Source organism: Ovis canadensis, chromosome 20 (assembly GCF_042477335.2).
Source record: "Ovis canadensis isolate MfBH-ARS-UI-01 breed Bighorn chromosome 20, ARS-UI_OviCan_v2, whole genome shotgun sequence".
Taxonomy (NCBI): domain Eukaryota; kingdom Metazoa; phylum Chordata; class Mammalia; order Artiodactyla; family Bovidae; genus Ovis; species Ovis canadensis.
Window position 1 is genome coordinate 24476017 of NC_091264.1, and position 22847 is coordinate 24498863.

Sequence of the window (22847 nt, forward strand, 5' to 3'; positions counted from 1 at the left end):
GCTGAAGTGCCAGCTTCGATACCCAGCTCTGGGGGTACCCACCTAGGTGTCTGGGACCATGCTGTGGGAGTCCGAAGACACAGCTGGAGTCTCCTGAAAAGTATGCGGTAGGACCAGACCAGCCCTGGCGGGAACAGTGGAATGCAGGAAAGGCAGGTGATGGAGAGAACGCGTGGCTTTGACCCCTCCTGCTTGGGAGCATCACAGGCATTGCAGGTGGAGGTGTCTCTTTTCCTCTCCTCCACTGTCACGGATGTGCCCCCCTCTCCAACACAGGCATCCTAGGAGATGCCTAGCAAACTCTCCTTTGCACTTGCTCCTTGGAAGGACAGGTGCTGGGGTATGCCCCCGAGTAGGGGTGCTTCAGTTACCTTCAACATCCAAGGCCACTGTTGGTGGCAGGAGTATGCACCAGCCCTCACAGGTACTGAGTCTAAAGAAACAGAAGCACTGATGTGGAGGGTCCTGGGTCCCCACCCTCCTGCTCCCAGCGCCCTGGAAGCTGGGCCCCACCACGGGGCTCATCCCATGAGCTTCAGAGTCTCTGGGTCAGAGCCACTGGGCCTCAGAGGGGGCAGTCCTCTGGGTGCCTTGTTAAGAGCCAAGGCCAGGGGATAAGGAAGCGGCCAATCACATGCCAAGTCCTCCCGACCTAGAGAGGCACCCTGGCCCAGTTCCTCCTCCAAGTTCGTATTGGTGGTGGTGGGAAGGGCCCCGCCACCACAGTAGTGTTAGACGGCCTTAAAAGAAATGCTTTACCCAGAGCCTAACCCAGCTTTACACCCATCCTCAGACCTTTTTACAGTCTATGAGGTGAGCATTTCTCCTGCTTTACCAATGAGAAGCTGCGTGAAGAGGTTACGTTGTTCATCCAGAGCCTCCCACCTGGTAAGTGTGGGATCGGTACAGGACCTGCCCCTTGCTGTCTGACTCCAAAGTCAGGACGGGCTCGCTTTTCCTTCAGCAAGCTGCCTCTGGGGGCCCAGGAGGCTCGGGGGCTGAGGAGGCTCCCAAAGGGCCTCAGGCCCAGGGAACTAGGTTGAACAGAGCTGGGGCCATAGCTTCCCAGGGCTTGGTCCCCAGTCCCAAGCAGGGAGCGGGGCCGCTGAGCAACAGGCTGGGTCCTGCCAGCGCGGGAGCCCACGAGAGCAGGCAGGTGGAGCTCTTGGTCCGTGCCGCGGGCCCTGCTGCGGTCTCTGCTGCCGTTTGCATTTCCTGAAACCGGATCTTGGTGTCAGAGCCGCCCCTGGGCCGGGCGGGCGCCTCAGCCATGGCCCTGCGCAAGGAGCTGCTTAAGTCCATCTGGTACGCGTTCACCGCGCTGGACGTGGAGAAGAGCGGCAAGGTCTCCAAGTCCCAGCTCAAGGTGAGGGGCACCTGGGGCACAGGGGAGGCTGGCAGATGCGCCTCAGCAGCCCCTGCTTCCTGGGAGCTAGGCATGAACCCTGTGCTCCTCCAGGGGCACCGCAGCTAGCCAGGGGCCCCGGAAGGGTGGGGGGCCGGTGCTGGGTAACTGGGGTGACGTGGCCCGGTAGAGGCTGCTGCCCACCATCCAGAGGCCCCAGTGAGGTGTGTGCAGGGCCATGGTCCAGAGCCCCGACCCAAATTCTCAGGAGAGCAGAGGCGGCATCATGGGGTTCTGAGGGCCATGAGCCAAGCTACATCCCAGATTCCATGTGATGAGCACACGTCTCCCCGGAGTCAAGCTTGGGCATGCACCTTACTCCCTCCTGCTGCTTCCTCCTGGCTTTGAAGAGACAGTTGGCTAGTACTTGTCAGTCACTTCCTCCCGGAGCTGAGAGAGAGGGTTTAAGAACCTCTCGTGGCCCCAAGGGCTCAGTCGCCCTTGGCAGGAGAGCATCTACTCTGTACCCTGCCTCCTAGGCGGGACAGAACTGGGAAGGGGCAAGGACTGAAGACCCCAACATACTGCCATTCACCAACCCCCTCATGCCCACCAGGTTGGGAAACTTACCTTAGGCCTTGAGACTTCTAGCAGGGAAGGGGTAGAATCTGAGTCCAGGAAGAGCCCCATCAGTGATTGCCCTGAAGTTCATTGCTTGGTCCTAGATAATTCCTGGGAGACCAAAAAGCTTCTGTCCTGCACTCCTGGGTTAGTGCTGCCTTCACCCTCGTCAGTGGGCAAGAAGCAAGGCCCCAGGCCACTGGAGCCGGGGGACACGGGGACAGGATGAGGGAAGCCTCAGCCCTCTGGGGTCTGCCTTAGGGGCTCATTCATTCACTCGACAAATATTACTGAGCACCAGGTATGCGCCTGGCATGAGGCTAGGCCACAGACTCTTGTATCTTCTCCTGCCGCCCTCCCCTCCCCCGGCAAAGGAGGAGTATAGTCTCAAGGAAACCTCCATTCTAAATGACTGAGCAGGTGCCTGGAAACCTGAGAAATGAATGGGACAGGATAGGCATTGTTTCCCCTCCCTCTACTTTGCTGAACTTGGACATGATGAACTTGGATATCCCAAACTGGTCCTATCCCATAATCGGCCCCTTAGCCAGACTTGTCAGCATCTAGTAAATGATTCTTGGCTCTCCCAGGAAGGAGAGTCCACAACCACCTTTGATCATCTGAGAGAATCTCCCAAGAGGCAGATTCTTCCTCACATTCTACTTAAATCCTCTTATTGCAGGTTATGTAGTCTAGTGAGCTCTGCAGGGCAGACAGAGGAAAAGCAGATCATCCAAAACCCATCCTTGCAGAAACTCCATGTCCTATATCCGCCTCCCATGTTGCCCCTTTAATATCTTCCAGGAACAATCCCAGCCTCCATAGTTTGTTGTCTCCATTTTCCACCACTCCGTTAGCTGTGGTCCCTGTGACACCTCCAGGGTCTCTCTTTCCCTCACAAATGGAAGGTACTGCATTTAGATTTCCTGAGCCCACCAGCCAGTAAGCCTCTTAGTTGGAGCATCTGTCTTGGCCTCTACCTGGGCAGATGCCTGTTCCCCCACCCCCACCCATTGAGTATTTACAAGGAAGACTGCATGGGGAGGATGCATAGTCGAACCATCCATCCACTGTCTTTGTACCACATCACAGCTCACAATGAGCCCACTGCCAGCAGCTTCTGCGGTCACACAGGATTAGTGGTAGATTTCAACCCATCAACAGAAAACGTGTCTATTCTGGGAACTCAAGTAGCAGTGGGAGTCTCAGGCCAGGCAGCAGGTGGACCAGCAACCGCAGGGCCCCTGTCATAGGAGAGAAAGATGAGGAAGGCAGTTCTCCCACCAGCCCATGATACTAGAGCCTGGGATGGGAGGAAGTAGTGATAGTTCTGGGGGTGGGGATGCCGGAAAGGCAGAAGAGCAATAGAGAAGTGGTCAGAAGGCAGAGGAAGAAGCAGATGAGAGATAGAGATGAGCAGGGCACACTCCCTCCCCGGAAAGACTGGGTAAGAAGGGAAAAGACCTTGGGGTCAGGCTGTGCTCATCAAAACTGTCCCTGGCCTTGGCATCCTCTTTTGGGAAGAGGCCGGGGGACCTGCACAAGCCCAGAGCAAGCTGGGACAGTCACCCACTTCTCTCCAACATGTTGGCAGAAAGGCTGCCACCAGCCGTCCTGGGCAGAGCCCAGATGGGGCCAGGAGGAGGAGGAAGAACAGCAAATCCTCTGAGAAGTACCCCCAAGGAGTCAGGATTGTCTTCTCTGAGGGGTCTGAGACTAGGTGTATGGTTAGAGCGGCGTGTGTCAATGAGGATCTTAGGAGGCCTACCACTTCCCCTTGACCAGCAGGAGCAGAGGCAAGGCAGGGAGGGTGAACTGGGGCCTTTCCTCCTTGAGTCTCTGGGGTCCCAGAATCCTGAGCCTCTAGTTGGCACTCAGGGCAGTCCTGGGGCCCAGGGAGGGAGTCGTGCCCACTGACAGCCTCTGAGTTTTGGGCTCTACCTCCTCTGGAGAGGGACAACAGCCTTTCCCTAGGTGCTGCTGCTGCTTTAGACGTGTCCAACTCAGTGCGACCCTAGGAACTACAGCCTGCCAGGCTCCTCTGTCCACGGGATTCTAAAGGCAATATTACTGGAGTGGGTTGCCATTGCCTTCTCCAGGGGACCTTCCTGACCCAGGGATCAAACCCAGGTATCCTGCATTGCAGGCAAGATTCTCTACTGCTGAGCCCACCAGGGATGTCCTCCTCTAGGTGAAGGGAAGTTAATAACAACTCCAGTTCAGGAATCTGATGACAGGTCTTCAGCTTTGCCCGGACCTCTGCCTGCTGTGGTCGTGGTCTTCTCAGTCTAGAGTGTGAAGGAGGGAAGGATGATTCAGTGATACAGAGCCCTTGACTCAGAGCCATACAGGCCAATACCTATATTGTTCCCCAGCAGGATGACCTTAGGCAAGTCACTGCCCAGCTCTGAGCTATAAAGCCCAAGGGCTGAACTGGGGATCACAAGCTCTCCAACCAGCCTAGGAAAGTAAATTTTAACAAAGTATATATCAAGTAGGTGAAATTGATCCTGACACAGCCTCTCCTCTCTGCTTCCTTCTCTGAGCCTCCATCTTTCCTTTGATGCCTATACCCAATCCCTCCAGCCCCTTCTTGCTCTCAACAGGCACACAGCCAATCCAGAGAGTCTCCCCTTTTAAAATTCCTGGTGCTCCTCCCTCATGATAGTAGTTTTGCTTTAGTACCCACTGGTTGAGAAAAATATATTCAGTGACTCTTAAAAAGAATCTATACATTTTAAAAGAATCACTCAGCACCTGGATACATTTAAAGACTACAGGCCATATAAAAGAGGGAAATTAGTCATTCTCTTTGCAGTTAGTGATCGGTACTTTTAAGGATGCCCAGATGCTCTGTATCTTCATCTACTCCTGAAGTCTAAGAACTACAGGATCATGGGCCTGGCACCCATTGTATCGCTGCACTTAAGTTTTTAGGGAACTTCCCAGGTAGCACCAGTGGTAAAGAACCCGCCTGCCAATGCAGGAGACTCAAGAGACGCAAGTTCGATCCCTGGGTTGGGAAGATCCCCTGGAGAAGGAAATGGCAACCCACTCTAAGTATTCTTGCCTGGAAAATCCTATAGACAGAGAAGCCTGGTGGGCTACAGTCCATGGGGTGACAAAGAGCCGGACATGACTGAGCTGCACACAACACATATACACACACACACACACACACACGCCCCCAGGGGAGAACCACTGCCCCCCAAACACACCCCACATGCCCCCAGGGGAGAACCACCGCCCCCCACACACACATACCCCACATGCTCCCAGGGGAGAACCACTCCCCCACAGCCTACAGAGGAAACAGTGAATAAGTGATGCCTCTCAAAGGTCAATGGCTGCCAACCCAGAGGTCAGGGGCTGCCTAGGTGGGTGGGGGAGAAAAAGAGCCCTCTCTGGGGGAGCCCAAATGGCAACTTGTGAAAACTTCAGACACCTGGACCCCACCCCTGGAAACTCTGAGTCGGTAGGTCTGGGCGGGCCCTGGCAGATTTCAGTTTCAACCAGCTCCCCAGGTGATTCTGATGCTTAATCTGAGCCCATGTAGCATAGAGACCTAGTGTAGGGCTTTAGGGTCAGACCTTGACTCTAAAGAAGACAGTTCACCTCTCTGAGCATCGGTTTCCTCCTCTGTAAAAGCAGGATAAGGAACGTCCCCTCCTCCAGGGCTAAGGAGTGATTGAAATCGGCAGGTGACTGCTGCGCACGCTCCCGCCGCCGCCGTTTCCTTTCCTGCAGGACGCTTCTCTGGCCACGCCCTCTGCCCGCCCCCAGCCCCTTCCCTCCCCTCCCCGCCACCCCGCGCCGGGCACAGGAAGCCTGGCAATCTGAGGTCAGCTGGTTTCTCCAGGGAGAGGCCCTGAACCCTCAGTGTCTGGAGCCTTTGATTCCTCTTTGTCCTGAGAGCTCACAAGGGTCAGAGCCTCTGCCCGGGGCTCCTCAAATTCCACTGGCATAAGGTACAAGCGACAGAGTTCTTAGAGGACAGCGTGGGCCAGCGAATCCAGGAGACGAACGGTTCAGACAGCTGTGTGCTGCCGGGGGGCAGCTCCTGTCCTGGGCGGGAGAGGAGGCCTGCAAAGTCTCCTTGAACTCCATTTTTAGAGGTGTGGAAACTAAAGCCCAGCGAGGTTAGTGTAGATTCAGTCCACTTCCATCTGACTTTTGTGTTTTTCCCATTTCTTCTCTTGAAGCGCTGAAGTTCATTCAGTAGGTATTTATTGAGTATCCTGTTATGCCAGACCCAGCGGTACAGCAGTGAATAAAATAAAAAAGACAAAAACCCGCACCCGTGGGTTGACCATTCTAGTCAGAGAAGGCAGATGAGTAAACACAGTAAGTCAGAACTCATGATAGGTGACACGGAGGAAAAATAGAGCAGAAGTGAGGATAGGGAGTGTGGGGAGTAGAGGGGGTGGGATTTCAGATTTAAATAAGGTGGTCAGAGAAGCCCGCAGCCCCCAAGAAGGTGGAGAGGGGGTGAGCCGTGTCTTGGCTGGGACAAAGAATGTTTCAGGCTAAAGGAATAGCAAGTGCCAGGGCCCTGAGACAAGGGCGTGCCTGGCGTGTCCGGGGAACGTCTAAGGGGTCAGAGTGGCTGGACAGAAGGGAGCAAGAGGGATGAGGTCACAGAAGGTATAAAGTGAAATCTCTGGAAGGACTCCAAGATTTCACCCTGAGAACCTTGGAAAACCACTGCAGCACTTACGTTAGACTTCAGGGGAGTTTAATCAAAAACCTTGAGCATGTAGGGGATGCACTGCTGAGCTCTGGAGTCAAGGTTAAGATGAGAGTCCTTGCTGCCCTCAAGGAAGGTAGAACAGCCAGAAAAGCTCACACAAACAAGAAAGAGCAAAAGAACATTATTACAAAGCAACTTAATAGCAGGGTACATTAATAACAGTGGTTAATGGCACCCTTTGTTTTTTATCACTAGAGCTTAAATTTTTTTGTAATAAAAACAATATATGCTCCCGGCACAGAAAATTGTGCTTTTTAAAGAGGTTGAAATTTGTTATAAAAGTAAAATATGTTTTACTGGTTAAAAAAAAAATTCAAAGACAAAAATAGTGTTAAAGAAGGTGAAAGTCCCTCCCCTCCCTGGGGAGGGTGGTAGGGTGATGGTTGTTAACAGTTGCTGAGTCTTCTAGATTTTTTTCTATGTACAAATAAACACGTTAGATTGAACCATATGAAATTGCTGACATTTGATTGTTTTGGCCTACTCAAATAGCAGTTTAAAATGGTTCAACCTAATATTTGCACGCATATTGTTTTAGAGATATTTCATTCTAGAGCGTACTTTTTTCCACCTGCCAGTATAGTATACATATCTTTCCATGTCTGTTCACACAAACATAATAATAAAAATAGCTCACAACCTTTATTAAGCAATACCTTTTATTGCACTGTGTGCGAGGTGCTGTGCTGAGCACTTTGTTCTAAAACAGCCCGTGGAGCAGGCCCCCTTATTTTCCTCAAAGAGGAGACTAAAATCTTGGGGAAGTTAAAAATCACTTGCCCGAAAGCATACATGTGGTAGAAGTAAAAGTTTTCAACCACACACAGGTCCATGGTGTGGTATACCTGTCCTCTCTCGAAGGAGGCTCAGGCTGTCTCCAATGCCTTATATATTCTTTTTTTTTTTGGGGGGGGGGGGTGGCAGATTGTGCCAGGGCATGTAAGATCTTAGTTCTCTGATGAGGAATCAAACCTGTGCACCACTCACAGGAAAGTCGGAGCCCCAGTCACTGAACTGCCAGGCATTTCCCAATGCCTTATAGTCTAAACAATGGTTCAGTGGGCATTCTTGTACAGTTAGCTCTGTTCCCTTGAGCATCTGTAGGTTGGATGATTAAAAATGCTGGGGTCATGCCCAATTTTACATCTAATAGAGTCTTGCCCTCCAGAAAGACTACTGATTCACACCTTGACAGTAGGGCATTTGAATCCCCATTTCTCCACAATCTCCTCAATGCTTGATAGTATCAGTCCTTTGCATCTTTGTTAATTTGTTAGGTTAAAAAAAAATCACACTTACTATACAAGGAGAGAACTTATATTTGCTCTGGCTCTCTATCTATATATCATCTTACTCTGCCCTCACAGGCCCTCTGCATGGTGGGTGTTATCCCATTTTACTGACAATGAAACTGAGGCTCAGGGAGTGAAGAAGTTTCTTCAAGGCCTCACAACTAGAAAGTGAAGGTCCCTGGCCTTCCATGTTCCCCCCTTCACTGGAGTGTAGCATTTGGCTGGGCTATGCAGGAAGCTTCCTCAAAGAGGTGCTCTAGGAAACTCGAAGAAACATAAGGACATGGGTAATTTGAAAAGAGGCCAGGAGACAGCAGGTAGAAGTGTGTGAAACTTAGAATAACACCTGTCTCTTCAGAAGTGGGTATTTCTCTTGTGTTGGTCACTCTGGATTTTAAGTGCAAGCATTTAGCAGCAGCACCTCTTGGAGTGTGGATTAGTATCCTATGACCATAGATGTGTTAATCATGTCTTCTCTGATTATAGGTGGTAGAAACCAAACTCAAAATAGCTTAAGGGAGATGTTATATCTTGGCTCACATAAACGAAACTCCTAGCATAGTATTGGCTTCAGGCTTGGCTGGATCTAGGTCCTCAGATGACGACTCTCTTTATTGGCTTGATAGCTTGATAGTATTCTCTGTCCTTGTTGTTGTCGTCCAGTCGCTCAGTGGTGTCCGATTCTTTGCCGCCCCATGGACTGCAGCATGCCAGGCTTCCCTGTCCTTCACTATCCCGGAGTTTGCTCAAACTCTTGTCCATTGAGTCAGTGATGCCATCCAACCACTTCATTCTCTGCCACCCCCTTCTCCTCATGCCTTCAATCTTTACCAGCATCAGGGTGTTTTCCAGTGAGTCGGCTCTACGTATCAGATGTCCAAAGTTTTGGGGCTTCAGCTTCAGCGTCAGTCCTCCCAATGAATATTCAGGGTGGGAAAGATGTTAGCTGCGTCTGTCTTCTAGCACCTTAACTCTTTCCAGGTTTACCCATGGAAAGAATATACCTCTTCTCCACTAGAGGAAGCAAAAATCCCAGGACTGCTTCTCAGTGGCCTAGAATTGGTCATGTGCATTCTCAAATCAAACACCGTGACTCAAAAGTGCCCAGCCATGCAGCCAGATGGGGTAGGGGTGCAAACGGCTAATACCACAGACCCTGAAAATGGAGGAGAGGTATTTCTCAAAGGAAAGTCAAGGCTGCATTACCAAAATAAGGAAAAAGGGCGGAGTTCATCAGGAAGAAACTCCAGATGTCCTTTAGAATAAGAGAAAAGCAAAGCTATAGATGGCACATGAGATAATTTGAAGATGATGGGAATGAGAGTTGGGGTGGGGGCCACAGATAATTGCTCAGGCGGGGGAAGTGAGGGAAAAGAGAAATACTGATCCCCTCACTGGGCCCCCCAACTTCCTACTTTGCTGAGTTGAACCTGAGGCTCAGGAAAACATTGCAGAGAAGTCTCAAACCCTTGTCCCTCTCCTCTCACAAAAGAGAACAAGGAAACCAAGACAGTAGGCACGCCAGCTGGGAGGTGTTGCCAGCTCCTGCCTTAGAGGAGCTGCCTCCAAGCTGAACTGCTGGTGGTGAAGCAGCCCTTCAATACAGCATTTATCGACTACCTTGGGTGTGCATAAGAAGACAAGGTGTTGTCTCCAGAGTTTACTGTATAGTTGGGGGATGAAGGTGAGGTCAATATTTTAATAAGGAAGCTGCCTTCAGAGTCAGGAACACCTGTTTCCAACCTTAGCTCTGCCACCTACTTTTTAAAAATATTTTTCATTTGGCCATGCCAAGTCCTAGTTGTGGCATGGGGTTGGAGAGATCTTGAATTTTGGTTGTGGCGTGTGGGATCTAGTTCCCCAACCAGGGATTGAACCCAGGCTGGAACTGTGAAGTCTTAGTCTTAGCCACTGGACCCCCAGGGAAGTCCCTCTGCCACTTATTCTTAACGTCTCCAAGCCTGAGCATCTTCATCTGGAAGACAGGGACACTAATGTCTGGATATCGTGGTCACCGAGATTAGATCTGGGGTATAGAAAGCACCTCATACAGTGGCTGGCACAGAATAGGTGACAGTTTTTCCTCATTCACACTTTCTGTGATAAGTGCTATCACAGAATTACACCAAGACAGTTTTATTTTTTTTCCTGATCTCCTTGTTGAAGCTTCAACCTCTTTGCTAATATGATGGATTTGTTAACCTACCCATTTACCCCGCCGTCATCCCTTTTAGCCTTGTCATCCACACCCCCTGGACCATTTCTTGTGCCCCTTCCTGGCTCCCTCTCCAGCTCCCTTCCATCTTTAGAAGGGCAGTTGTTGGAACTGAACACGCCTTTCCTGGAGCAGGCTCACTGGACTCCAGGTGCAATTCAGCCTGACCCCGAGTCTCTGACGGTAGATGTCAGGTTTCTGCCCCTGAGCCCTGGGATCTGCTGAGCTGAACTGGAATCTCAGGCTCTTGTTCACTGAGTGCTTGCGCAAGTAACTGAGTCCCTTGAACCTCTGTGTTCCCGTCTGCAGGAAGGGAACACACCTGCCTAATGAGTGCCAAAGGGCATGGCTGCCTGGGTTTGAATCCCAGCCCTGCCAGCTCTGTGCCTTTGCGTGAATTACTTAATATCTCAGAGTTTAGGGGTCTTTTTCATCTGTCAAATGAAGATGTTAACAGTTGTTCTGGGTGTTAAGGGAAATATATGCAAAGTACTGAGCACAGTTCTTATTGCATAGCAAGTGCATATGTTTTTACTTTTTTGTTTTTTATTGAGGTATAATTGACATTTTAATTTCAGGTGTACAATGTAATGATTCTTTATTTGTCTATGTTGTGAAATGATCATGAGAAGCCTAGTTAACATTCATTGCCATGCACGGTTTAAAAAAATTGTTTTTCTTGCAATGAGAATTTTTAAGACCTACTCTCTTAGCTACTTTCAGATGGCATACAGTATTACTCATTATAGTTACCATGCTATATATTATGTTCCCATGACGTATTTAAAAACTGGAAGTTCGTGCCTTTTAAGCACCTTCAACCGTTTCACTCACCACTGCATACCTCTTGCAACCACCAATCTGCTCTCTGTATCTGTGAATCTCTTCTTTTCCCTTTTTAAAAATTCCACATATAAATGAGATCATACTGTACTTGTCTTTCTCTGTCCGATTATTTCACTTGGCATAATGCCCTCAAGGTCCATCCATGTTGTTGCAAATGGCAAGATTTCATTCAGTTTTTCATGACTGAATTACATTCCATTGTAAGTGTTCAGTTCAGTTCAGTCACTCAGTCGTGTCTGACTCTTTGCGACCCCATGGACTGCAGCATGCCAGGCCTCTCTGTCCATCACCAACTCCTGGAGCCTACTCAAACTCATGTCCATTGAGTAGGTGATGCCATCCAACCATCTCATCCTCTGTCCCCTTCTCCACCTGCCTTCAATCTTTCCCAGCATCTGGGTCTTTTCCAGTGAGTCAGTTCTTTGCATCAGATGGCCAAAGAATGGAGTTTCAGTTTCAGCATCAGTCCTTCCAATGAATATTCAGGACTGATTTCCTTTAGGATGGACTGGTTGGATCTCCTTGCAGTCCAAGGGACTCTCAAGAGTCTTCTCCAGCACTTCAGGTCAAAAGCATCAATTCTCCGGTGCTCAGCTTTCTTTATAGTCCCACTCTCTCATACATACGTGACTACTGGAAAAACCATAGCTTTGACTAGACGGACTTTTTATTCATTGTGTGTGTATATGTGTATATATGCATATGTATGTATATATATATACAAAGAGAGAGAGGGGGAGAGAGAAGTTTTAGTTATGATTGAGCTAAATAATGTGTGTAGAAGGCTTAGCCAGGATGGGGGTGAGGACGACAGGGGCGGTGGGAGCAGCCCTGTGGCCCAGCTCGGCCAGGGCTCAGGAAGGTAAGCTCCCCTCTGTCTCAGGTGCTGTCCCACAACCTGTACACCGTCTTGCACATCCCTCATGACCCCGTGGCCCTGGAGGAGCACTTCCGAGATGATGACGATGGTCCCGTGTCCAGCCAGGGATACATGCCCTACCTCAACAAGTACATCCTGGACAAGGTGAGGGCCCCTTTCACCTCTCTCCACTTCCCAACCTGGCCAGCACCCTAATTCCTTGCCACCCCAACTCCTCCCTCCATGAACCCCATCTCTGTCCCCTCTGTCCACCCATGCCCCCATCTCCACCCTTACATCCCCGTCACTTGCCCCTTTTTGCCCCCCTTTAAACTCACTCCAGCTCCCTCCTCTCTATCCTAGCCTCCACCTTCCCCACGATCTTTACCCCTCCCTGCCTAGCTTCCAGCTGTCATTTTACAAGCGCTTTCCAGCTCTCTGCTAAGTCTGTCCCCTCCATCCTCCTAGCGGTCACTGTCTTCTCAAGTTCTTCTCGACTGTTCATTTCCTCCTGAGCTTCCCCTTCTTTCTCCCCGGCCTGAGGGACTGAGCTCCTCTATGGATCAGGAACTTGGGTGGATGTGGATGCGGGGAAGTGATGCATGTGGCAGGGCTGGGGATTTGGGGGTCAGGCTGGTTGGCCAGACAGCTCCCTGATCATCAGCTCAGGGATTGCTCAGGGATTACTCAGTTGAGAGTCCCAGCATGGCAGGGTGGGGAGCAGGGAAACAGATGACGCTGAGAAGCCAGCTGGAGCCTAGTTGGGTGGTGGAGCTGGGCCGAGGCAGCCTTCACAGCTGACTTGCAGGCCTGGTGGCAGGTGGAAGAGGGGGCTTTTGTTAAGGAGCACTTTGACGAGCTGTGCTGGACCCTGACGGCGAAGAAGAACTACCAGGTGGATAGCAACGGGAACAGCATGCTCTCCAATCAGGATGCCTTCCGACTCTGGTGCCTCTTCAACTTCCTGTCTGAGGACAAGTACCCTCTGATCATGGTTCCTGATGAGGTGAGCCCCAGGGACTTTATCACTTAGGGTCAGGCTTCAACAAAACCATGAAGGAGGCCAAATTGTCTCTCTACTTCCCCACATCCTCTGTCTTCTTTATCTCTCCACCTGTCATACCCGCTCATCTCCAGACACTTAGAACTGCCCATGTCAGAGCAATGATGCCTTCTCCCAGGAGGTCCAAAACTACACCTCCTTCAAGGCTCTCCTCGCTCTCACAGTAGGAAAATGATTCTGCAAACTGTTTACACAGAGGTGTGAATGCCTGATACATTACTGAGCGTTTTGAAACGAAAACATTTAAAATCAAATGGCAGGATTTCAGGCACTGTGGCAAACTGAGAAGGGTGCTATTTTAGGGGAATAGAGACCTTCCAGGGAGATCTCTCCAGTCACTCCCAAGTGGGCGGCCAAGTCTGGTCCTGGTTCCAGATTTTCTCTTCTTGTCTCCTACAATATAGAGGGGAGCCAGGACGGACTCAGCTCAGACCCCAGAGAGAGGGCATCCTGGGAACATCAGCCTAGAACCCAGCTTCTACCTTCTCAATTCATGAGTGAAGCTGGGGCAGGTGACCCCTTTGGCAGCCAGCCTGCCCCCTCCCTCCACTACCCCACTCCCCTGTCCACTCAGCCTTCTCCTGACCCTTTCTGCCCTCTGGTGTTGGTAAAGATCCCAGGGCGAATCTAGGTCTTTTGAGTAGGGCACAATGGGGCGGGGGCGGGGGGTGGTGGTCCGCTGTATTTACGAGAGGTCTTGGCCTGTCTAACTGCACTCAGGTTCGTGCCCTTGCTTCTGTCTGTGGGAAGAGTGGGGGTGCCCCCACCCCACTCCCAGCCAAGACCCAGTAGCCCCCAGAGTGAAAGTCCTGCAGAGAGTTTTTCCAAGAAGCTGTTGGGGCAGCAGAAAGAAGTGTGTCTGTCTTCCCAGACACAGACAGCTGGCCGGGTACCTTTGTCAGACCCCTGCCAGCAAGGGCGAGGTGGCCTCTCCGAGGCCAGAAAGCTGCTCGCTTTTGTGATCAACACGCAGTGTGAACTAACTGCAGCAGGATGTACCCCAACCACCACTTCCTGTTCCTCTGCAACAGGCTTCCTGTCCCTGCCCTGCTCGCTCCCACCTCCCATCCCCTTGCCCTCTGACAAGGGAACGATCCCCAGGGCTGGGGCCCGGGGCTTGGAATAGGGACTCATGGGGTGTCGATCTGAATTGAGCTCTGGCTGCTACCAACTTGCTGTGCGATTCAAAACAAGTCACTTCCCCCTCCCTTGAACCTCAGTTTTGTCATCTGCAGAGTGAGGAGATTGAACGAGAGGGCCCTTGTCCCCCACTGACGTTTTCTATGACTCGCTGTCTCTGCCTGGCCCTCAGTCCTCAGCTCCCACCTCACGATGCCCTTAATTCAAGGCAGGAAGGACTGGAGCTTGGGGAGAGGATATCTGAATTGAAGCTGGGGCCCCAGGATCCCCTCTCAAATCTCTACTCAGGAGTCCACCCGCGTTTAGTCATTTAGTCCTCTGACACGCACCCACCCCTCCATCCTGCCAACCCCTGTCCGTGGTCACTTCTGCCCTAGCTCTGGGAGCCTGACGGTAGCGACCCCTGGTGTCGACACCAGAAACACCACCTACTGCGGCCACCAAGCCTTCCCTCCTTCCCTCCAGGTGGAATACCTGCTGAAGAAGGTGCTCAGCAGCATGAGCTTGGAGCTGGGCTTGGGGGAGCTGGAGGAGCTGCTGGCTCAGGAGGCCCAGGCAGCCCAGAGCAGCGGGGGGCTCAGCGTCTGGCAGTTCCTGGAGCTCTTCAACTCAGGCCGCTGTCTGCGAGGCATGGCGCGGGACACGCTCAGCATGGCCATCCATGAGGTCTACCAGGAGGTCATCCAGGACGTCCTGAAGCAGGTCAGGCCTGGCTGGGGACCAGGGGTGGACCCCGAGGAGGGTGGGGTCGGGGCCGAGGATGCCTCTGACTTTGCTCTGGCTCTGGCAGGGCTACCTGTGGAAGCGAGGGCACCTGCGGAGGAACTGGGCAGAACGCTGGTTCCAGCTGCAGCCCAGCTGCCTCTGCTATTTCGGAAGTGAAGAGTGCAAGGAGAAGAGGGGTGTGATCCCACTGGATGCGCAGTGCTGCGTGGAGGTGAGGGCGGCAGGTGAAGGGGTGGAGCACGTACTGGAGTAGGGCCCAGAGGGGCTCTGGTGTAGCCTGAGGGCAAGGGGTCAGGAGGAGGGCAAGGCGGGAAGCCCCAGTGACTTCCCCACCTAAGATTCCTGCTTAGGTGAGTGCAACCCAAATACAACTGACCCCTGAACAACATGGGTTGGAACTTGGTAGGTCTATTTACACATGGATTTTTTTTTTCCATAAATACATAACAGTACTGCACCATCCTCAGTTGGTTGAATCTGCAAATGGAATAACTGGGATACTGAAAGTGAAAGTCACTCAGTTGTGTCTGACTCTTTGCGACCCCATGGACTGTAGCCCACCAGACTCTCCTCTGTCCCTGGAATTCTCCAGGCAAGATTACTGGAGTGGGTAGCCATTCCCTTCTCCAGGGGATTTTCCCAACCCTAGAATCGAACCCAGGTCTCTTGCATTGCAGGTGGATTCTTTACAGCCTGAGCCACCAGGCTGACTTTAAAGTTATAAGTGGATTTTTGACCAGGCAGAGGTTTGGTACCCCTAACCCCTGAGCTGTTCAAGGGTCAACTGTATACCTGAATGCCTCAAGGCCGTTCTCAGCCATGTCAGCACTTTTTTTTTCTTTTAGAAAAGTAACACGTTTTATTTTTTCCTTCCGGTTTCATTGAGATATTATTGACATACAGCACCGTGTAAGTGTAAGGTCTACAGTATAGTGATCTGACTTACACATATCATAAACTGATCAGCACAGTAAGGTTAGTGACCATCTGTCACCTCATATAGGTACCAAATTAAATAGAAAAAAAAAATTTTTATGTGATGAGTAATCTTAGGATTTACTCTCTCAACAACTTCTATGTATAACATTTGTTGTTGTTTAAGCTTCCCTGGTGACTTATCCATAAAGAATTCACCCCCCAATGCAGGAGCCACAGGAGATGCAGGTTCAGTCTCTGGGTTGGGAAGATCCTCTGGAGGAGGGCATGGCAACCCACTCTAGTATTCTTGCCTTGAGAATCCCCATGGACAGAGGAGACTGTCAGGCTACAGTCCATAGCGTCACACAGAGTGGGACACAACTGAAGCGACTTAGCATACACGCAGTCGCCAAGTTTCGTCTGACTCTTTTGTGGCCCCATGGACTGTAGCCCACCAGGCTCCTCTGTCCATGGGATTTCCCAGGCAAGAATACTGGAGTGGATTGCCACTTCCTTCTCCAGGGGATCTTCCCAACCCAGGGACAGAACCTGAGTCTCCTGCATTAGCAGGCAGATTCTTTACGACTGAGCCACCAGGGAAGCCTCATATTTCAATATAATCTACAGCAGTGTTAATTATATTTTCCATGTTGCATGTTACATCCCTAGTAAACTTTCTTATTTTATATCTGGAAGTTTGTACCTTTTGACCGCCTTCATCCAATTCCTCCTCCCCTATCCCCTCAACAAGCCCACTTCCCACCTCTCGGTAACCACAAATCTGATCTCTCTTTCTATGGATATGTTTGTTTGTTTTTGAAGTATAATTGACCTGAAACACTATGTTAATTCCTGTTATACAGCATAATGATTCAATATTTCTATGTATTTCAAACTGATCTCCACGATAGTTCTACTTATGATAGGTCACCATACAAAGATAACTATGTAATCATAATTATTGACTATATTCCCCACACTATTCATTTTATACCCATGACTCACATTTTGCAACTGGAAGTTTGTACCACTTAATCTCCCCTCAACTTTTTCTTCCCTCTTTCTACATCCCTTACCCTCTGACAAACAAATCTGTTTTTTTTCTCTGAAACTGTAACTCTATTTAGGGTTCATTATGTCTGTTCAGTTGTTGTTGTTGTTTTAGATTGCTTATGTCAGCACTTAAAAAAAAACAAAACAAAACTGCAAATCAAATCCAATACTAAAGTCACTGGTGAATGATGTGGCCTTTGCTAAAGATTTCAGAGGCGATAACTTACGACTCACTCTATCCAGCAAAATTTTCTAAAAGTCTTCTTTAAAGGTCTTTCTCCTTCACCCAAATTCCATTCCCTTTGGCAACAGACCAGATAAGGACTTCCCTGGTGGCTCAGACAGTAAAGAAGCTGCCTGCAGGAGACCCAGGTTTGATCCCTGGTTGGGAAGATCCCCTGGAGAAGGAAATGGCAATTCACTCCAGTATTCTTCCCCAGAGAATCCCATGGACAGAAGACCCTGTTGGCGACAGTCCGTGGGTTGCAAAGAGGCAGACATGACTGAGTGACTGATGCTTTCACTCTGGCCACTCTATAGTTCCCTATTCTTTCTCCTTTCCTATCCCTTTTCCTCCTATTATTCTCTCCATTATTTAAAGGCTTAAGGAAACAATTTTAAAAACTATAGTAAAATACACACATATATATATAACATGAAATTTGCTATTTTAATCATTTTAAGTATTACAATTCAGTAGTATTAAGTACATTCACATGTAACCATCCCAATTATCCCAACCATCCCAATTATCCCAACCATCCCAATTATCTCAACCATCCCAAAGGCTATAAGAGTTGTGGGGACACCCCAAAGCTTTTTCTTTTTATCATCCTAAATAGCAGCTCTGTACCCATTAAGCAACAACTCATTCTCCCTTCCCTCCAGTCCCTGGTAACCTCTATTCTGCTTTCCATTTCTAGGAATTTGCCTATTCTAGGAGCCTCATATAAGTGGAATCATACACCATTTGTCCTTTTGTGTCTGGCTTCTTTCACTTAGTATAACATTTTCAAGCATGTTTTGGCATGAATCAGGACTTCATTCCTTTTAATGGCTGAATAATATTTCACTGTATGGATGGACTATATATGGTTTATCTCTTCATTCATTGGTGGATATTGGGTGGTTTCCATCATGTTGGTATTATGCATAATGCTGTTATGAATATCCATGTACAAGTTTCTGGGTGGATATATATTTTCTCTTCTCAAGGCACATACCTAGGAGTAGAATTGCTGAATCACACAGTAATTCTATGTTTAATTTTTGAGGAGCAGCCAAACTCTTTTCCATGGTGGCGCACCATCTTACATTCTCACCAGTAGTAAATGAAAGCTCCAATTTCTCACTAACACTTGTTATTTTACATGAAAAACATTATTGTAGCCATTCTAGGCTGTGTCCATCTTTGTCATGTAAGGAAACAACTATCATTGTGCAAAGAGCACAGATCTAGGCAGAAATCCAGCTCCACCACTAACATGCAGTGTGAATCAGGCATGTTCCTGGACCTCTTAGAGACTTAGTTTCTTTCTGTGTAAGATGGAGCTAATAATCTATGCCTGATACAGACTCTAGAACACATGAAGCTCAGTGGGTAGCTATTATTTTCCACTAGAATGTAAGCTTAAGCAAGGCAGGGATTTGGTCTGTTAGGCACATCTTAGTAGTATCCCATATGCCCAGAGCAATGAGTGGCCTGTAGACAATACAGAATATCTGTGGAATGAATGAATGGAGAACTTTCTCAGCAGGCAGGCTTCTGCGGAAATGAAAGGTCTCATTAGTGAGGGCCCTGTCATGAGAGATGTTGAGCCCTGATCTGGATAAACACTGAGTTGTCGCTGTGTGTAGGCCCCACAGAGAGATAGTAATAGGAGAGCTGTCCCATCTTCAATGCGCAAAGGCTATAAGAGTTGTGGGGACACTAACCTCCAAACCCCGCCTGCAGACTCCTGGCAGAGTGGGTGGAAGGGGTGTCAGGAGGAGATGATGGTCAGCCAAGGGGGTAGGGGCTGGAGCTGGAGCCCCCCTGGGGCAGGTGTGGCCCTTGACCCCAGTGAAGCCAGCCTGTCTGGGCCTTCTCCCAGGTGCTGCCCGACCGAGAGGGGAAGCGTTGCATGTTCTGTGTGAAGACTGCCTCCCGCACCTATGAGATGAGCGCCTCCGACACGCGCCAGCGCCAGGAGTGGACAGCTGGTGAGTGCTCGCGGGGTGGCGTGGACCTGGCTGGGCCCCAGTTGCCTCATCGGTGAAAAGAGAGTGAGAGCCCTTTGCCCAGCAGGAGGCCGGAGGCTGGATAGGAGCCACTCCAAAGGCCCCTTTCTGGCGGTGGGCCCCCCGGAGGCCCCCCTGTCCTCGGCTAGCCCCTCCCGCTCCCTCCGCAGCCATCCAGACGGCGATCCGGCTTCAGGCCGAGGGGAAGACGTCGCTGCACAAGGACCTGAAGCAGAAGCGGCGCGAGCAGCGGGAGCAGCGAGAGAGGCGCCGGGCTGCCAAGGAGGAGGAGATGCTGCGACTGCAGCAGCTGCAGGAAGAGAAGGAGAGGAAGCTTCAGGAGCTGGAGCTGCTGCAAGAGGCGCAGCGGCAGGCGGAGCGCCTGATGCAGGAGGAGGAGGAGCGGCGCCGCAACCAGCACCGGGAGCTCCAGCAGGCGCTTGAGGTCCAGTTGCGCGAGGCAGAGCAGGTATGGCTGCACCCGGGCGGAGGAGGTGGGCCGAGGGTTGAGGCCCCCGCCAGGAGCTGAGCGCCGGGGGGCGGGGCCTGGGCTGGGGGCGGAGCCACGCACTGAGGGATGAGCGTGGAGGTGGGGCTTGTCTTGAGTGATTTTGGCGGGGGACAGAGATAGGTATGGGATGGGGACAGGGCCTATAGGGTAAGGGACTTGGCAGAAGGATGGCTTGAGAGGAGAGATGGTGTGGGGCGGGGCCCGAGCCTACGAATTGGGAAGGATGGAGTGGAGAGATAGGTGTAGAGTGAAGCCAGGTTGGGAGACCTGGCTGGCGGGCGGGACCTTGACAGAGGAGCTGCTAAAGACCTTGTGTCTGGGGATGAATTTGGACCGAGGCTGGACTATGTGGGACCTGACTTGATCTGAATTTATAACGAGGCCAGTCTGGAGAAGGTAGGATGGGAGGAAGGCGGGATGAACCTGGAGACGGACTAGAGGTGTAGAGGCAATTAGATTTAAGATTTAAGAGATCTAGATCTGGAGTCGAGACACTGTGGGTTCCATACCAACTCTGCCTCTTAGGAATCCTGTGATCTCAGGTAAGTTACTTGGCCTTTCTGTGCCTCAGTTACCTGTGACATGTTGATGCCAATAGAACTTGGTTTATAGAGCTGTGGAAAGGAGGATCAACTAAGGAGATACTTTTGAGTTATAATTGCTCTCACAATTATAATTATAGTCATTCCCTTGCTACCACTAGTCTAATTATAATTATGAAACATTATATTACAATGTATAATAATAACTATTAAGGCTGGTGCTAAAAAGGGAATGACTTGAGCCCCTTTCCCCCATGTGGTTCACTGATCCTCATCAGACTTAGTCAGGTTTTCAGAAGGGGATCAGATCAGGAAAATCTGACCTGAAGGAACTCCCCAGACCCTCATCCAGAGATAACTAGCTGGGCTGGCCTCACAAAGCCCTGGGGAAAGGGCAGCATACCGGCAGCCTTCCTCTGCCGGGCCCCTGCTAACCTGGCTCCCTGTCCCCTATTCAGGCCCGGGCCTCCATGCAGGCTGAGATGGAGCTGAAGAAGGAGGAGGCTGCCCGGCAGCAGCAGCGCATCAAGGAGCTGGAGGAGATGCAGCAGCGGCTCCAGGAGGCCCTGCAGCTGGAGGTGAAAGCTCGGCAGGACGAGGAGGCCGTGCGCCTCGCTCAGACCAGGTAGGAAGGTGGCCCCTCCCTGACGCCCCCACCCTCCCACCTGTCGAGCACCTGTGAGGTGCCTCAGCCTTGGAGGTGACACAGTGGACACCCCGCAGACTGCTAGAGGAGGAGGAGGAGAAGCTGAAGCAGCTGCTGCAGCTGAAGGAGGAACAGGAGCGCTACATTGAGCGGGCGCAGCAGGAGAAGCAGGAGCTGCAGCAGGAGATGGCCCTGCAGAGCCGCTCTCTGCAGCAGGCCCAGCAGCAGCTGGAGGAGGTGCGGCAGAACCGGCAGAGGGCCGACGAGGACGTGGAGGTGAGGCCTGGGGTGGAACAGGTCGCAGGTGGCGGGGTGAGCCGCGGCACAGGCTCTGGAACCTTCCCTGGAGCTCTATCGCTCAGGCCCTACCATCACCTGACTGTGTGGCCTCTGACAAATGGCCTAACCTCTCTGAGCTCCAAGTCCCTCATCTGAGAAAAGGGACTGGTAATTGCATTGCTATGAAGATTAAACAAGATAGCACGTGCTACTTGATATTCAGTAAGCACTGAAGAAACATTAACTGCTGGTTTTATCATTGTTACTCATCTGGGCAAAATTGTTTTCCTCCTGCTCTTCCAGCCCCTACTTTGCTATCCCTGCACTTTGGTTCCACTCTTTGGAACCCACATTTTTATAGAAGATTTTTTTATAAAGACAAACTTTTGATGTTTTATTTTTATTAGTGTTCCTTATTTGATTTTGCTTTGTTGGCATACATGGTCATTGTAAAAAAATTCAAACACAGAAATAAGTATCATAAAAAGAGAAAATTCCTCTATGATTCCCCAGCCCGCAGCCGCTGCTAATGGCTAGATGGACACTGGAGCAGAGGTTTCTGCATCAGGTCCTGGACAGGTGGTGCCACACAGTGGTTCGGAGCTCCATGTTTGTCCCTGGGCAAGTCACTTAACCTCTTTTGAATTTGCTTCTTAGCTTCTTCTCTGGAAGTTAAGTAAGATATTAGTACATTTTAGCTGCTTGATAAGTGGAAACTATACTTATGATTATTTTTGACTATTTGAGGGTCTTTGAGTCCCCTGAAATTGGATGGCAACTTTGTTCATACACGTAGCTCTTTATGAACATACATGAGTTTTTCTGGGAAGATGATCAATAGCCTTTGTCGGATCCTAAGGGGCCTGTGAACGTGAAAAGGCTGAGACTTGCTGTCTTGGATGTTGGCTCTGACCATTCTCCACTGGTCCTGCCCCCACAGGCTGCTCAGCAGAAGTTGCGCCAGGCTAGTACCAACGTGAAACACTGGAATGTCCAGATGAACCGGCTCATGCATCCTATTAAACCTGGAGGTGAGAAGGGTTAGACCCTGGAGCTTTCCATGGAATGGAGAGGGACAAGGGAGGGAGGAGGGGAGACCCCCACATCTGCAGAGCCAGCAGGGCACAGCAGGTCAGGGGGTGCTCCTCTCCCCGAGGGCTGAAGTAAAGCCCCTCAACTTCTCCCCTTTGCGCGCACCTTGTTGCTTCCTCATACCTGCCTTTTCTCTGCCAGACAAACGTCCCACCACCAGCAGCTCCTTCACAGGCTTTCAGGCCCCTCTACTTGCCCGCCGCGACTCCTCCCTAAAGCGCCTGACTCGCTGGGGATCCCGTGACAACAAGACCCCTTCACCCAGCAGCAGTGACCAGCAGAAGTCCCTCAATGGTGAGGAAGACGCTTCCAGCTCAGCTTCCGCCTCTGAGGAAGATAAACTGGACCTGGCACCGGAAAACTAACCTCTGCCAGTCTCTTGCCCCCAATCTCACACCTACCAGGACCTGGCCACAGCTGGCCTGTGGGTGACACCAGCCTCTGCAGAAGAAGGAGCGGCAGCCCTGGTGCCCAGGGCCCAGGCCCTCGGACCATGAAGCAGCCCGGATTGGAACCTGGTTCTTTTTTTTTCACCCCAGCCCCAGGCCTCAGACCACTGAGGCTGTCAGGGATGTTGATCCTTGAGAACTTGACCCTGTGCCTTAACTCCAAGGGCCCTATGCCCTGGGCTGGGAAAGAGAGTCAACAAGCAAGCCAGGGACTACCTGTCCCCAGACTGCCACCAAGTTTGGAGGCACACTTCTGAATAAAAACTGCTGTTGGAATAAA

At 50.8% G+C, this 22847-nt stretch overlaps 1 protein-coding gene across 1 annotated transcript; it reads left to right on the forward strand.

Annotated features, from left to right (window-relative positions):
- The first annotated feature begins 680 nt into the window (after window positions 1-680).
- Window positions 681-22847, forward strand: DEF6 (DEF6 guanine nucleotide exchange factor). Its single transcript, XM_069564172.1, has 11 exons — window positions 681-1366; window positions 11953-12093; window positions 12749-12934; window positions 14597-14833; window positions 14922-15068; window positions 18922-19030; window positions 19219-19517; window positions 20560-20726; window positions 20825-21023; window positions 21967-22057; window positions 22260-22847. The coding sequence occupies exons 1-11, from the start codon at window positions 1271-1273 to the stop codon at window positions 22481-22483; spliced, it is 1896 nt and encodes a 631-aa protein (XP_069420273.1). The 5' UTR covers window positions 681-1270; the 3' UTR covers window positions 22484-22847.

Coding starts and splice junctions, on each gene's coding strand:
- DEF6 (XM_069564172.1), top strand. CDS start 1,271: ATGGCCCTGCGCAAGGAGCTGCTTAAGTCCATCTGGTACGCGTTCACC. Junction 15,069..18,921: donor ATGCGCAGTGCTGCGTGGAG/GTGAGGGCGGCA, acceptor GCCTTCTCCCAG/GTGCTGCCCGACCGAGAGGG. Junction 22,058..22,259: donor GCATCCTATTAAACCTGGAG/GTGAGAAGGGTT, acceptor TTTCTCTGCCAG/ACAAACGTCCCACCACCAGC.